The sequence below is a fragment of the Citrus sinensis genome, chromosome 1 (assembly GCF_022201045.2).
Source record: "Citrus sinensis cultivar Valencia sweet orange chromosome 1, DVS_A1.0, whole genome shotgun sequence".
Taxonomy (NCBI): Eukaryota; Viridiplantae; Streptophyta; class Magnoliopsida; order Sapindales; family Rutaceae; genus Citrus; species Citrus sinensis.
This window is the reverse complement of record NC_068556.1, coordinates 4,638,100-4,652,695: the sequence shown is the minus strand read 5'-3', so window position 1 is coordinate 4,652,695 and position 14,596 is coordinate 4,638,100. Positions and strand designations below refer to the sequence as shown.

The following is a 14,596-nucleotide window of genomic DNA, read 5'->3' as shown; positions in this document are numbered from 1 at the left end:
AAAATACAAAAAAAAAGGAAATTGCCTCTTTATATAACCAACAAAGAAAGACACGTTCCCAAACCATTCTTTAATGGTAAAAATTAGTTTTCACTCGGTACGTCAAATAGTGATCATCATTGCATTAACTATACTTTCTTAAGTATTACAAAGTTGGATACCTAATGTGTTAATTTATTTTTTTAGTATTATAATATAAAGGTACCATCAAAGTTGGATAACTTTTAGATGCCTCCTTGAGGTTACACCTATTTATAGTTTAGCAGAAAGCATGGACCTATTTTTACACACCTGCAGGTCGTTAGTGTTTCTATCCATTAACCGTTTGTGGGTTGACAAAATGACCAATGCACCCTTCTAAGGCAAAAAGGCCATTGACAAGTACAATTTGACAGCTAATATTTGGGGGCAAAATTTATAAGGGGACTGAAAAGTTTAGAATACCCACGTCCAAGTAAAATTTTACAGTACTTAATAATAACAAGATTTGGTGGAACAATATATATCAAAGTTGCTATATTGGTAGCAACTTTGCCTATAAATACTTCCATCACCAAGCATGAGCTACCGTCACCATTTCACATTTATTTTCATGCAAAAGAAAGCACCACCATTATAGCCTTAGCAAGTTCACGTTCAACACTTCTCATCTTCTATTCTCATGCACTCACAACCAAAAAACTAAACACATCAACAAATACATGTATTTCCAAAGCTCAAATACATTATGCAAGTCAAACATGCAACAAGAATATGAACTAACTTGTTTGAAATTGGGTTAATGCAAGACTGATCTAAGTTCTTAAATCGTATATGCAGACGACATATTAAAGATGAAGTGAAGATATCATAATCAAATGATAACTCTCATAAGCTTTATTACATATAAGTGAACAAATCAAAATGTGGATACTTTAAGTAGTGAGTTTTAAATTAAGATGACTTAAGACATAGGATTGTTTTTTAAGGGAATATGGTTGGCATAGTGGTTTCTCATGTCATAAATATAATTAATACTAATATGAAGGACGTGAAGAGCATTGTGAAGAAGTTATAGAAACCTGGTCACTTTGAGTGTGCAATGAAGACAATGATATACTGTAATATAGTATTGTTGGCATTACTTGTCTCCCAAGGTAACATTACTTCAACTCTCACTTTAATGGCATGCCTAATAGGCTAATCAAAGCACAAATCTTCGATATTACCCAACAGTTTCTTCAAGTTGTACCGCTCTAGTATCAGTGATGCAACAGTGAGCAAGTCACCTCCAATAACAGCCTCTATATTCATGTAACAGTGGCTTGAAAAAAAGAAGAAGATATAAGCATTCATTTAGATTCAAGACAGTCATATCATGCTGTAAGCAAAAATAAAATGACATATGCAGATATATATCATAAGTGAAAACATAGCATAGGCATATTAGTATATTAGTTTCTTAGGTTTCAAGCATTATATATCTTCAAATAATTCAATAGTTTGCCGCAAAAAGTTGAATGTACATGGCTCGTTATATTTATTGAGATCACAAGTGCGTTAATGATATTACACAACTTACATTTTCAACCCAACAACTTATGCATTAACTACTCCATCAAGACAACAGTACAGGTGGTTATTAACTCATATATCTATCACTATATCATAAACCTTAACTACTAATCATTTGAACTATAAAATCGTCAGCTGCACGCTTTCAGAAACTGTACTATATGACTGAAACCTACAGTGGCCGCACTTTACTGTTTTTGGCAATACCAGCAAATAAACATACAGCCATCACCAAATAATGAACAAACATCCATTATACAGACCAAGAATCCCTTATCATCTTCCCCATCATGGCAAAAAAATAAATAAATAAACAAAAACACGCGCGCACACACAGAACCTTTGACTTAAACACCAAATCCAATCTTTTTCATCCCAATCACATAAAAGTTACAAATTTGTGCAATTATATTCTTTATTAACCTCTGAACAGCATAAATGAAAAACTAAAAAAAAGGATCTAAGAGCATGATTAATCTACTAATTCAACATACATCCAAACTCGTTTTCCTTATCAACAAGTTCTACAACAACGGCTGTAATATTCAACAAACCGGCTCCAATTTTTTTCATTTCATGTCTCCAAAATGCAGAAAACCAAAGCTAAAAATTGCATACAACAAATTTTAATGGATACTAACCTGTTTGGAGTTCCAATACCAAGCGTGGAACCAGGTCACCATCTGCCACTACCCAAGTTTGTCTTGTTCTTGGCTAAGCTGAAAATGGTGATGAATCTTGTTCCTTACGCTCAATAATCCTTAAGTGTTTGTAAATGGTTGCTGCTAAAAAGTGAAGGTGAAGTGTGAAAGTGAAATTTTTTTTGCTTAAGTTTGGTTTCGTGAAAGAGAAAATGCATCTATTACACAATAGATAATAAAATGGGGTGTGATATAGCGTGTTACAATAGCTATTTCTTGATTATCAATGCAATTTCCATTTAATTTTTAATAATTTTTTTAAGTTTTAAATGGGCTTTTATGAATTTACCCCTTGTGTGCTGATGCTATACATACATTTATACTAACAGCAGAGAAGGTCTGTAAAAATGCACCCAAACTTTCTCTTAAACTGTAAATACATGTAAGCAGTCCAATATGTCAAAGCTAGGCCCACAATAGAAAAATCATGCCTCCACCTTAGAGTTCAGAGAATGAGGTACTGGTTAACCCAATTGAGATGTTGGTCTGATAAATTTTATTTTTTTTTATAAGGAAGTTAAGTTTTCCATTAAACAAACTTTGACAGTAGCATCATAACATGAACTGGGAAATTTTCCAGCCAAATACAATGGTTTTCGACATCTAGAGCTTTCTTTGTTATGGAATGAGTAACTACAGTACAGCCCCTTGGAGCAAATTGGATTGATGCTTGAATCCTAAGTTTTGTCTGGATTTCTACAATAATCCATTCTCTTTCTATCTTGCTTTCCTTTCTATTTAATGAAAGATCCAATACCTCCTTTGAATCTAACTCAATGATCATTGGCACACAATCCACCTGTTGAGCAGTTTGAATTCCAAACAAAACAGCTTCAGCTTCCATACAAGCTACATTTCCTCAAAATGGAACATTTTGAACTGTTACTGCCGCAACCCTTCCACTGGAATTTCTTATAACTACTCCTAAGCCTGCCTTTTGCTCTGAGACTTTTACTGCATCATCCACATTCACCTTAAAACAACCATTTGGGGGAGTTGTCCATGTTAGCTGACTGATTTGCCCATGCCTTGAGATTGCTTGATCTTTTGGGATTTTAATCCTCTTGTAAGACTCTACAATAGCTGCTGCTCATGCCAATGAAATAAGAGGATCCTCTTCTTTGCCATAAAAAATAAAGCATTTCCTGGAGTACCAAATCGCCCAACATACTGCATTAATCAATTCTACATCTTTCTTCATTCTCTTCGAAGTCATTTCTTGGAGCAAACTCAACATATCTTGATTGGGTATCTACTTTACCTCCTCATAAAACTCTGTCGCTTTCCACACCTTCTTCACAGCCCTACATTCCAATAAGGCATGGAAGACATCTTCACTCCTACAGCTACATCTTTTGCATATTGGATCCATTATCACTTTCCTCTTCAACAGATTTGTTGTTATTGGTAACAAATTTTTTGTTGCTCTCCACATAAAAACGTTAATCTTTTCAGGGATCTCATTTGCCCAAACAACCTCCTAGTGGGTTTTGGTAGTGTTTGAGCAGCCTGGATTGTCTGAGAATTTTTGCTTCAAAGTTAACTGGTAGCCACTTTTGACATAATAGCTTCCATGTTGGTCAAACTTCCAGATGAGAATATCCTGCTGAGGGGTTCTCGGCAGAGGGGTCTGAAAAATCCTTTCTGAAGCTTCCTTTTAGAAATGCGGGCAAGTTATATCCTCTTTCAACTGATGTCTCTCATCTATAAAGTCAGCAACTACAATGTCATTGGGAAGTTCCATATGTATGTCATGTCTCTTGAATTTATGTTTTTGAATCCAGTTGCTGTTGTAGACTGAGATTTGACTCCCATTGCCTATTCTCCACCTCAAGCCCTTATGGAGCACTCGTTTGCCCCATAGAATATTTCTCCAAACAAAACTAGCATTTGACCCCAATTTTGCATCCATAAAGCTTGTATGCCTGAAGTATATTGCCTTTAAGATTTTTGCCATTAAGGATTCCAGATTATGAAGGATTCTTCACCCTTGCTTAGCAACTAGGGCCTGGTTAAAGCTAGAGAAGTCCCTAAAACCCAGCCCTCCCTTTATCTTAGCATGGCACAACTTCTCCCATCTTGTCTAATGGATGCTCTTATGAGTATCGGATGAACCCCACCAAAATCTCGCTATAGCATTTTCAATATCATCACACAAGCCTTGGGGGATTTTAAAAACGCTCATAGCATAAGCCGAGATTGCTTAAGCAACAACTTTAATCAAAACTTCTCTCCCTCCACTAGAAAAACACTTGTTCTGCTAGCTTGACAGCTTACTCCAGACTCTCAATTTTACATCATTGAAAAAACATGTCTTTTTCCTCCCCACCATAGCTGGTAAACCAATGTACTTTTCATGCTTGGATACAACGTTCAACTCAAAAATGCTTTTAACTTCCTCTGTTTGGCCTTGATTTGTATTAGTGCTGAAAAACATCAAAGACTTGTCGTAGTTGAAAACTTGTCCCGAAGCTGCTGCATAACAGTAAAAAATGTTCTTCAAGTTTCTACATTCAGTGCTATTGGCTCTTGAAAAAACTAAACTATCATCCGCAAATAGAAGGTACGAAACTGAGATGTTGCTGCTGAACATTAGTCCATGTATAAGATTTTTGTTTTCTGCCTGCAACATTAGGTTTGAGAATACTTTCGCACACAAAATAAACAAATATGAGGAGAGAGAGCATCCTTGTCTCAAACCTCTTTGAGGATGGATGAGACATTTAGCCACTCCATTTATTAACACTGAAAAACTAGCTGTAAAAATACAATTCATGATTAAGTTCACCCATTTTTCAGAGAACCTCATCTTGTGCATTACACATTTGATAAAACTCCACTCAATCCTATCATAGGCCTTGCTTATATTAAGCTTGAGGGCTACTAGGCCTTCTTTTTTCCCATACTTTGTCTAATCTTGTTTAGACATTCATAGGCTATGATTACATTATCAATAATAAGCCTATTTGGAACAAAAGCACATTGAGTAGGGGATATGAGATCATTTAACACTTGCTTAAGTCTGTTGGCTATTGCTTTAGCGATTATTTTATATATTACATTACAGAGGCTAATTGGCCTATAATCAGTCACTTTCCTAGGCTTTTTTACTTTTGGAATCAAAGCAATATGCGTATGGTTGTAATGACTCCTTCTTTGATTGAACTCCAATGGTTCTGAAAAAAAAAAAGGTTGTCGGGAGTCCATCTGGGCCTGGAGCTTTCGTGGGACACATCTGAGTAAGAGCAACTGCTACTTCCCCTTCTGTAAAAGGCTGATCCAGGTGACTTTCCATTTCCCCTGTACTTCTAGTAGGCAAATCCGCTACTGCTGCAACTAAATGATCAGGTGTAGGAGTTGTCGTAGTGAAAATGTTTGTGAAGTATTCACAGAACATTTTTTCCACCTCATCAGCTTCCTCAATCCACCTTCCATTTCCATCTTCTAGGCCACATATTTTATTCTTCTTTTTCCACACAGAAGCTTTTGAGTGAAAGAACTTCGTGTTTTTGTCTCCCTCCTTTAGCCAATTTGCCCTTGATAAATGCTTCTAGAAAATTTCTTCATCGAGCATAATGCTATCAATCTTATGCTCTACTATTTTGATCTCACCCCCATGCTCATAGTGGTGGTACCTCTCTTTTAAAGCTCTAAGCTTCTATGAGCTGCTTTAACTTCTTTTCTCTACCTTTAAATTCCATGTTGCTCCATAATTTCAGCTCTGCCTGAGATTCCTTTGATTTTCACTTAAAACTTTCAATCAGGTTCCCTCTATTTCAGCAGCTCACTTCCTTCCATTCATGCTTCACAATATCCCTACACTTCTCGTAAGAGCTCCACATGTCCTCGTAATAAATTCTGGGGCAGGTGCTCTTTGAATACCTTTGGCCCTTCCCATTTTCTATGATCTCCATCAATATAGGGTTGTGGTCCGAACTCTAGGAAGTTAGATTCACAGCTTTTTTTTCTTGATAATTATAACCCAACTACCATTACATAGAAATTGATCCAGCCTTTCTTCAATAATGTTTGACCCAAATCTCCGATTTGACCATGTAAACGAATACCTCGTATTCCCCAAATCCTTTAAATCACAGTCCCTCAGAGTTTTTCTAAAATCATTCACCATTCTAACTCTCTTATCTCTCCCTCATATTTTCTCATTTAAATTAACACTTCATTGAAATCTCTAAAACATAACCATGGTCAAGAGGATAAAGTGGCTAACCTTCTCAAAAGAGTCTAAGTGTGCTTTTTTTTTTTTTTTGTCTGATTCTAGATGGCTATATATTCCGGTACATCTCCAGTAATTCATGTTCTCATTTTGAACTACTGAATCTATATGGTGTTGACTGAACGATTTGATATGCACTGTTACCTCTAAGCTCCACAACCCCCCAATCTTTCCCTATTGACTGCAAAACAGTTCTGGTAATGAAGTTTATTTGCTTTCGCTTGCATTTGCTTTGACATCAGTTTTTTTTTTTTTCACAAAGAAATAAGATTTGAGGCCTCTGCTCCTGCACAATTTGCTGAGTTTCTCGGAACATTCGATTTTTCCCCAGCTCTCGAATATTCCAACTTATAAGTTTCATGGCTGATGTTTCCTTTGCTGCATTCTGAAGCTCCCCATTTAGCTCACCATTCTCATTTTCGAAAGCTAGCTTCATAGCTGCTGCAACAATTCTTTGAACCCATTGTGAAAATTCAAAAGTCTGTGGGCTGCCTATTTTGCTCTTTTTTGCCTTTAGGCTTTCTTAATTCATTGAGCTCATATGCCTTTTTAAATTTGTGGGCCCTTCTATTTTGCCTCCAATTCCTTCCACGTTTCGGGCTTGAAGTTTCCACTTCTTTCTTCTAAGCTTTTGTTTTGCCATTCTCGGCTCATTTTCTGCATCTTTAACTTCCGATTCCATTTGGGCTAGGCTCATGTTTGTTTTTTGTTGGCCCTCTCTATCTTCCAAAGCTCCTTTGTTTTCATTCTTTTCCCGCTCAAAATCTCCCGTTTTTTCCAGTCCAGAAGACAAAATCATTTCTGATTTTTCTTTTTGTGTTAATTCGTCTCTCTCTTTTTTGTTCCCCCTCTTATTTCCCGCTCCTACATCCACATCCCTATGCACTGCAACCCCTTCTGCTGCACTTTTTTGCTCCTTGCAGTTACTCACTAGCTCACCATGTCTTATAACATTATGCATTAAATGCGTTTCCACCACCATCTGATCCCCACCCTTTTTTATTCCCAAACTATTTGGACTCGGATCCAAAAGGGGCTGGTTCGAATCATCCCCACTACCTGGTTTAGCTGCCCTTTGTTGCACTCCCTTCTCTTTATTTATCCCCATATCAGATTTTGTAGGAGCTGGTTCTTCTGAGCGAAACCTGTTGGATTCTACAGTCCATCTATCTCTCCCCTTGCCTTGCTTTAGTTTCTCAGCTACTGTAGTTGCTTTGAGCCATAGACCATAAGCTAACTCATCTTTTGACTGGGATTTGTAGTAAACACACTATCGGTACTAGCATCTTATTCGCCCACAATAAAAACAAAAATCAAGCAGTCTTTCATACATCACACGCATTGGAACATCATCTGCATCTTCCTCTTCTTGTTCTAATTCGATAATCTTCTTCAATGTCTTTGTGATATTTACAGATATTCTCAATCTCAAAAATTGACCGAAACACTCTCCTGTTGCATTAGTTTCTACTTCCTCTACTTTCCCAATCACTTTTCTCAGTTCTGCTGCCATTTCTTTAGACATGCACATGATAGGAACATTATGGATTTGAACAAAAAATGAAACATGGTTAAAATCTTGCTTTTTTATATCTCTGATTTCTGCTGGTTCAGTTAGCGCAATGAGCACTTTATCGAAATGCCAATGACCTCCCACCATGATGCTTCTCTTGTCCACCTCTGGCCCAAATTTGACATGAAGATGTTATCTCCCAATTTCTCTATTTTCACTTCTCGCAAGGTTCTCCACACCCATTGCATTGCCGTCTTTAAACCTTCTATGCTAACTTCTCGCATGTGGAGCACCTTTCCAACCAAAGAACCCGCCAAAATCTTTTCACCTTTAATCTTCGTTCTGTTTTTGAAAGAGACTCTCCCCTCTTCCTTGTCACTCAATCTTATTGCTTTGCACCTCTTAATTAATTCATCTGGATCCATCATCTATGTGCAGCTTCTTACAATAAAGGCTTAAAATTAATAGGTAGCCAACCTCTTAAATTGTGCCAACTAAATCCCCAAGACTTGTCGGACTTCTAGCTACATAGGTCACAAGGCCCCGGAAAAACAAAACTAACTCCACTCACTTGCCGGAGTGACTTAATGGGTCATGACAACTCTACTCTCACTCTCATCGTTATTTGTTTTCAGAGAAAACCCATAAGGAGAGAGACTTACTTTGGAAGTGCTGTTGTTGGTCTGATAATTACAACATCAAACTTCGAAAATTAGCTAAAATTATAAAGAGTAGTGTTAGGTGTAGAAAAGCACGAGATAAGGACGAGAGAATTTTGTTCTCTCTCTCTCTACCCACTCACTCTCTACTATTTTCTTCTTTATTTTTCTCGTTTTTCTCTTCACCAAGTATTTTCCAATTATAAAAAGAGCGGCCAAGACGACTGGCCTTGAAATTGTAAAATTTAAAATGAATATTCTGATTTTGAGGTACACCACTGTTGCCGCAAATAAGGTACCGCCCAAATCTTGACTCTGCTATAAGAGATTGGATTTAGGATAGTCGATAATTTTTTATTGTAAATGTCAATAACATTTTAATTATAATGTACTATAAATATCAGTGCTTTTTAAAGGAAAAAAAAAATTGGAGAGATAGGGCCTGACCAAGAAGAGAGGGTTAAAACTAATTTTTTTAAAAAAAAAGTGTCAGGCCTCGTCATTCAGCAGCCCTAGCTTCCGTTCCAGGAATTTAAAGTCCCATTGCCGGATTAGTCACTGTTGAACCCGTCCAATCATCAAATCTAAGACAATCAGCGCCGTGCCTTCAGATTGATTAGGCGGCAATAACAAAAATCTAGCGTATCCAAATCTTGAAATTACTCATACACCATTTTATGAAACGCTCTGCTTATGCACAACAACAGTAATTCCAATGTTTTGATTTAAGTGACTGAAAAGTTAAAAAAATTAAAAAGCTTGTGGATATTAACATGAATGTTGTGGCTTGCGCCACTAGTAGCACAAGGTCACAAGTACATCAGAGCCAATCATCTACATTATGACAATATTAGACGGAGGATCTCCCCCGAATGCTTGAATGATAATTCAGTTTCTTCCAGACAACGGTTTTTCTCCTCTCTAGTCCAGCTCTGTGAATTCCCACATATAAATAAATGTATCAGTTACCATGTAATTCATTAAAAATTTTAGTTGAAAACATAGAACATTGAGTTGAAAGAAAAACACGGCTGACAGTCCAATTCTGTAATAGACGAGCAAATTACCTCAGCAACTTTGTTTAGTTTATCTCTTACATTCTGCAATAATTTGGGAAGTTCACCATCCCATTTATAGAATTCCAACTCCTTGCCACCAAGTATCTTCTCAGCAACCTAGGTTAGGAGGGAACAAAATAGCTTTTTACCATGAATGCCTACTGTTGTCAGCATGCCAAAGAAACTAACAGATTATACAAAAAATTGAAATCACTACAAGCGAGCAACTTCCAGTTTCCTACTGACAGAATTTATTTTGCAAAACTCCTGTCACGTAAGACACAACACTGGAGAGAAGAAGGAAAAGACATTCGCAATAGTCTGGAAAAAATCTAATAATCAGAACATTATAATTCCAATACCTTTTTCCCAATCATTCGACCACCAGCTGAGTGGGCAAAATATATATTGTAGAAATGGCAGATAAATGCTTGAGGATCCTTCTCCGACAATTCCTCAAGATACTGCACATATGAAATACCAGGAGAAGAAGGTTCTGGAATGGTATATCCTTGCTCTTTGAACCACTCCAAATCTTTGGCCAACTTTTCTGATCTTTCCAATCCTGTGTTTCTGAATTCAGCATCTGCAGCAAAGTCATGTAACAAAATTTTACTTCAGCTTATGCATGTAATGTAATACACATAAAATACTTCACATACACATACACAAAGGTGAAGCCATTGGCAAATAAGCACTGCAAAGGGAATTTTTGCTCTTAAGCAATTACCTAAACACACTGAACCAAGATCTATTTGTAAAACATCAAACTCAGCTTCAGTTCAACAACTGAACTACAAGAACTAACGCATTAAAGCTCAAAAACTTTGAAATTATAAAGTTGATACAGCCATTTCTTAGACAAACAAGAACACAAGTTTTTCTGAAATTTTGGCCTCTCACATTGAGATCACTTGAAGTTGAGGAAGCCCATTGGAAATAAATTAAAGCCCCAATATAGTCTATATAATAAACTACAAAATTGACAATGTGAGATTTTATTAAGAAGACTCTTTAGAGAATCACAAAGCAAAGACCAACAGAAGTTAAGAATAATAATGGATCTCAAGAAGCAAGTAGTTCATTGTTTGCCACATTGAAGCAGAAGATAAGTTAAATCTCTAAGGACTAAGGAGGCTCTGCAGTGTATCAGAAGAGAAAAAGCCACTACTAGTTAAACCCATATTCAAAATTACTTCACCTCCAGATTTGGCCAGCATAGATAAACAAAACCAAATTAACCCAAACAGACAATAAGCTCCATTAATAAATTAGGATTCTCTTCTAATCTAATACCTCCGAGTATTTTCAAGATCTTCAGCCACATGTGCATATGGTCAAGATTTAATTAATTTTACATTCTTATCTAACAACAATTAATCATAGACTGGTATTTGCGTGAAAGAAACCCAGCTTAAGAAAGAATTTCTCTGTTTTAAAATGCCAATTAATAATATAAGCAACTACTAACCCACACTTACCACAATCATATAAGTAACTACAAATCCAATCATAATCCAAAAGTATCAAATAACAAGAAGCTCCAAAGTCCAAACAAGCAACTAAATCCATAGGATCAACCTAAAGAAACAAAAGGGTGCCCAAAGATTATTAAAAACGAAGAAGAAAACACTTACAACTAGGAAAGGGCGCTTTCTCAATGATCCCCTCAAGTGTATCATAAACCAACTTGCTATCAACAAGAAACCTGAGATAGCCATCAACAGTTGGCTCCCATTTAGTCACAGGCCTTTCCTCAGGCTCCTTCACTTCCTTCTCCCCTTCTCTAGCCTGCTCCTTAGTATGCAATTTCATTGCCACAAACCTCATCTCCTCCACAAACCCCTTAGCCTCCCCCGGATACCGCTTCTTGGGCTTCTCTGCAGTCGTGGCAGACACCACAACGACGCCGTTTTTCTGGGTCATTCTCGGAAGTTTGAAGAAAGAGCGAGACCAAAGCGGCAAGAAATTGGAACTGAAATAATTAGGTCTGGCGCTTGTGATGGCGGTGTTTATCAAGTGGGGTTTCATTAAAAAGGATTGAGACTGAGAAATTGAGGTTAGTGAAGCCATTGAAAATCGTTGAAAATTATTTTGTGTTTATACGAAGAGTGTACGAAAACGGTGAATTGACAAAGGTTTGGCTTGTCACGGCGGTTCAAGTACTCTTGAAGCTAAAGCTAATGGATAGATATTAGAAACGGGTTTAATTTTCTTTTTAATTTTTTAAATTATCGTTGGTATTTAATAATTGTGTATTTTTTTTATGAAATGGGAGGCGGGGGGTGGGTGTTGCGTTACTTGGGCATGGTCTCTCTGACAGTGTTTGCTGCGTATGGTAATTGGCAACCCTCCATAAATTTTTGGGAATTTTATATTGCAGGAACAGAAAGTTTCGTGTCGAAGTAATGTCGTGTTGGGTTAGGTCAGGGGACGGAGAAACGACGACGTAGTTGAATGCCATGGCACGGAGGGGCAAATATGTAATACAACTTCGTTAGTTTCTGTGGTTTTATTGGTTGTGGACGTGGAGATTTGTGTGGACTTTGGACTGACTACCAACTTTGGAACATTCTTCCGGATCCTTCTCTTTTCGCACTTGGCAACTTTTGTTAATATTCCTCTTCTTTTTCCTTTTTTTCACTTTTTTTTTTGGACAAATTTTTTTTCACTTTTAAGAGAATTCAGGAATGGCAGAACGCAGGTATGAGTTGGGCCTTTTTAAGTTTAGGCCCAAGTCCATTGTAGAGGAAGCATATAGCTCGGACTTAGGCCGGATCCATACGGCGTGGGCTGGATATGGGTTGGGCTTGGGTTTTCACTATTTTTAATATTTTTAAATTATTATAAATTTAAAATGAGTTGATAATCAATAAATTATTATAATTTAAAAATATATATTTTAAAATAAATAACAAATGAGAAAATGAAGTTACGGTAATAGCTAAGAGATTTAATTTGTTAATAACGAAATAGTAATTAATGCTTAAGAGATAGTTTAATATTATAATTTTAGATTTTTTTGGAATCATTATCAATTTAAAGATTAGGAATTTAAGTTTTCTTTTTATATTTTCGTAAAATTTTTAAATTTAAATTTATTATTCTATTTATAAATTTATTTATTTTTTTAAATAGAGGGGCACGCCTGGGTTTTTTTCTTAAGCTCCTCTCCTGAGTTTTTTTGCCCACCTTAAAAAATTCTCTATTTTATTTTTTAGGGTTACCTAGTATTATTTTCTTATGCGGCAGATGCAATTTAACAATAATCATAAGGATACGTCTTAATTAGTTATTTTAAATAATAGAATAATACATAATGATGATTAATTTCAGGGACCACAAGAGGATGCCACATGGTTTGGAAAAGGAGAAAGTCGAGAAGCACCCAACACAGGAATGATAAATTTCATTCATTCCTCAATGCTTTAAGACTCCTTCGAGATATGGAAAATATTTAAAATATTGAATAAATAAATAGACATAACACAAAGATGACTTAAGCATATCAGGTTTCAGAGTTTGTCTTTCTCTCGCTTAAGCCAACTTCAAATTGTCTTCAGTTTTGATGTGGCAGGGCCTCTATCATATTTTGAGCAACTTACCTTGTGGACCAATAGGGTTGCTCTGACTAATTACACTCATTTCCAAGTAAGTCTAAACGTTCATTGGCTAGTAAAAGGAACAACACCTTAGTTAATTATCCCAAGGAGATTGTTAGTCATGACTAGCCTCTAAGGATCAGAGAGCACCCGACTTCTCTAAGGTATTTGGAATCCAACAAGGGCATGCAACAAGTAAAGTAATATGAGCTCTTACCGAACTCAAAGAATCAACCAATCAAGAGAAGACACTTGTCTAATAAGGAGAAATATCATAATGACTCTAATATTTGAATATAAGTCATATGTGTTATTATACCCTTATTTGAGGAGGGACTAGACAAATACGTTTATCCCACGTATCTAAATGGACACAGAAACACCCTCAAGAGCACCTGAACCAAAAGGTCATGTTTATAGGTAATGGGATCTTTTTCCTCATTCTTCATAGTATCATTGCTCTCTAGTTACCTCAACACCTTTCTCCCTTTTTGTATTTATCTAACTTTAACGTCAAAGTGCCGTCGCCAACCACCCCGACGTCGACTTCTAATGGTGCTTTCTTTTGCAAGTCCCATAAACACCTACCCTCTTCTTAGATGCCCTAAGTGGAAATTTCCAATCATCCCCCAATCACCCAAAGACAATGTTTTCTTATAATTTAGCTCATAAAAAATGAGCTAAAAGCACATGATTATGAGTGGGTTAGAAACATTTTATGCCAAAACTTCTTGTAATTTTATTTTTGTGATAGTTTTCTTTTTCCATTTTATTGTTGATTTCAAAAGTTAAGATATTGAAATACAAATGAGGAGTTTGTTTTCTTATCCCATGATTATTTTTTTTTAGATTTCAATAACAAGATAGTAGACTTTGATCATTGGTCCTGATACTTGTGAGCAATCAATTTATTTACAAAATATCTATCTTATTATCAAAATAACACAAGTTTCTTCTTTATGCTATCAATAATAAAGATGATAAAACCCAATTGTAGACGCACTGGAGGTAATTTTATATGTTGTGGACTGGGTTTGGTATTTTAAATTTGAACCCACTGCAGATTGCATGTGGGTTGAGTATTGAGAAAAGTCTAATGAGTAATTGCCGACCACATTATTTTTTTAATTATTTATCTTTTTAATTTTAATCATAATAATTGCATTAAATGAATTTAATCACATAAATATATAGGATAAAATTATTACTTATGTTGACCTAAGGGATATACAAACCTTAATTTCGATGATAACAAAATACATGTCAAAGGTAAAA

The 14,596-nt window shown here is 36.0% G+C and overlaps 1 protein-coding gene across 1 annotated transcript; it reads right to left on the bottom strand.

Moving 5' to 3' along the window:
• Positions 1 to 9,334: 9,334 nt before the first annotated feature.
• Positions 9,335 to 12,093, bottom strand: LOC102628729 (heme oxygenase 1, chloroplastic). Its single transcript, XM_006475777.4, has 4 exons — positions 11,357 to 12,093; positions 10,082 to 10,305; positions 9,729 to 9,836; positions 9,335 to 9,593 (listed from the first exon to the last, which is right to left on the bottom strand). Exons 1-4 carry the CDS (start codon positions 11,790 to 11,792, stop codon positions 9,501 to 9,503), a joined length of 861 nt encoding a protein of 286 aa, XP_006475840.1. The 5' UTR covers positions 11,793 to 12,093; the 3' UTR covers positions 9,335 to 9,500.
• Between the last annotated feature and the right edge of the window lie 2,503 nt (positions 12,094 to 14,596).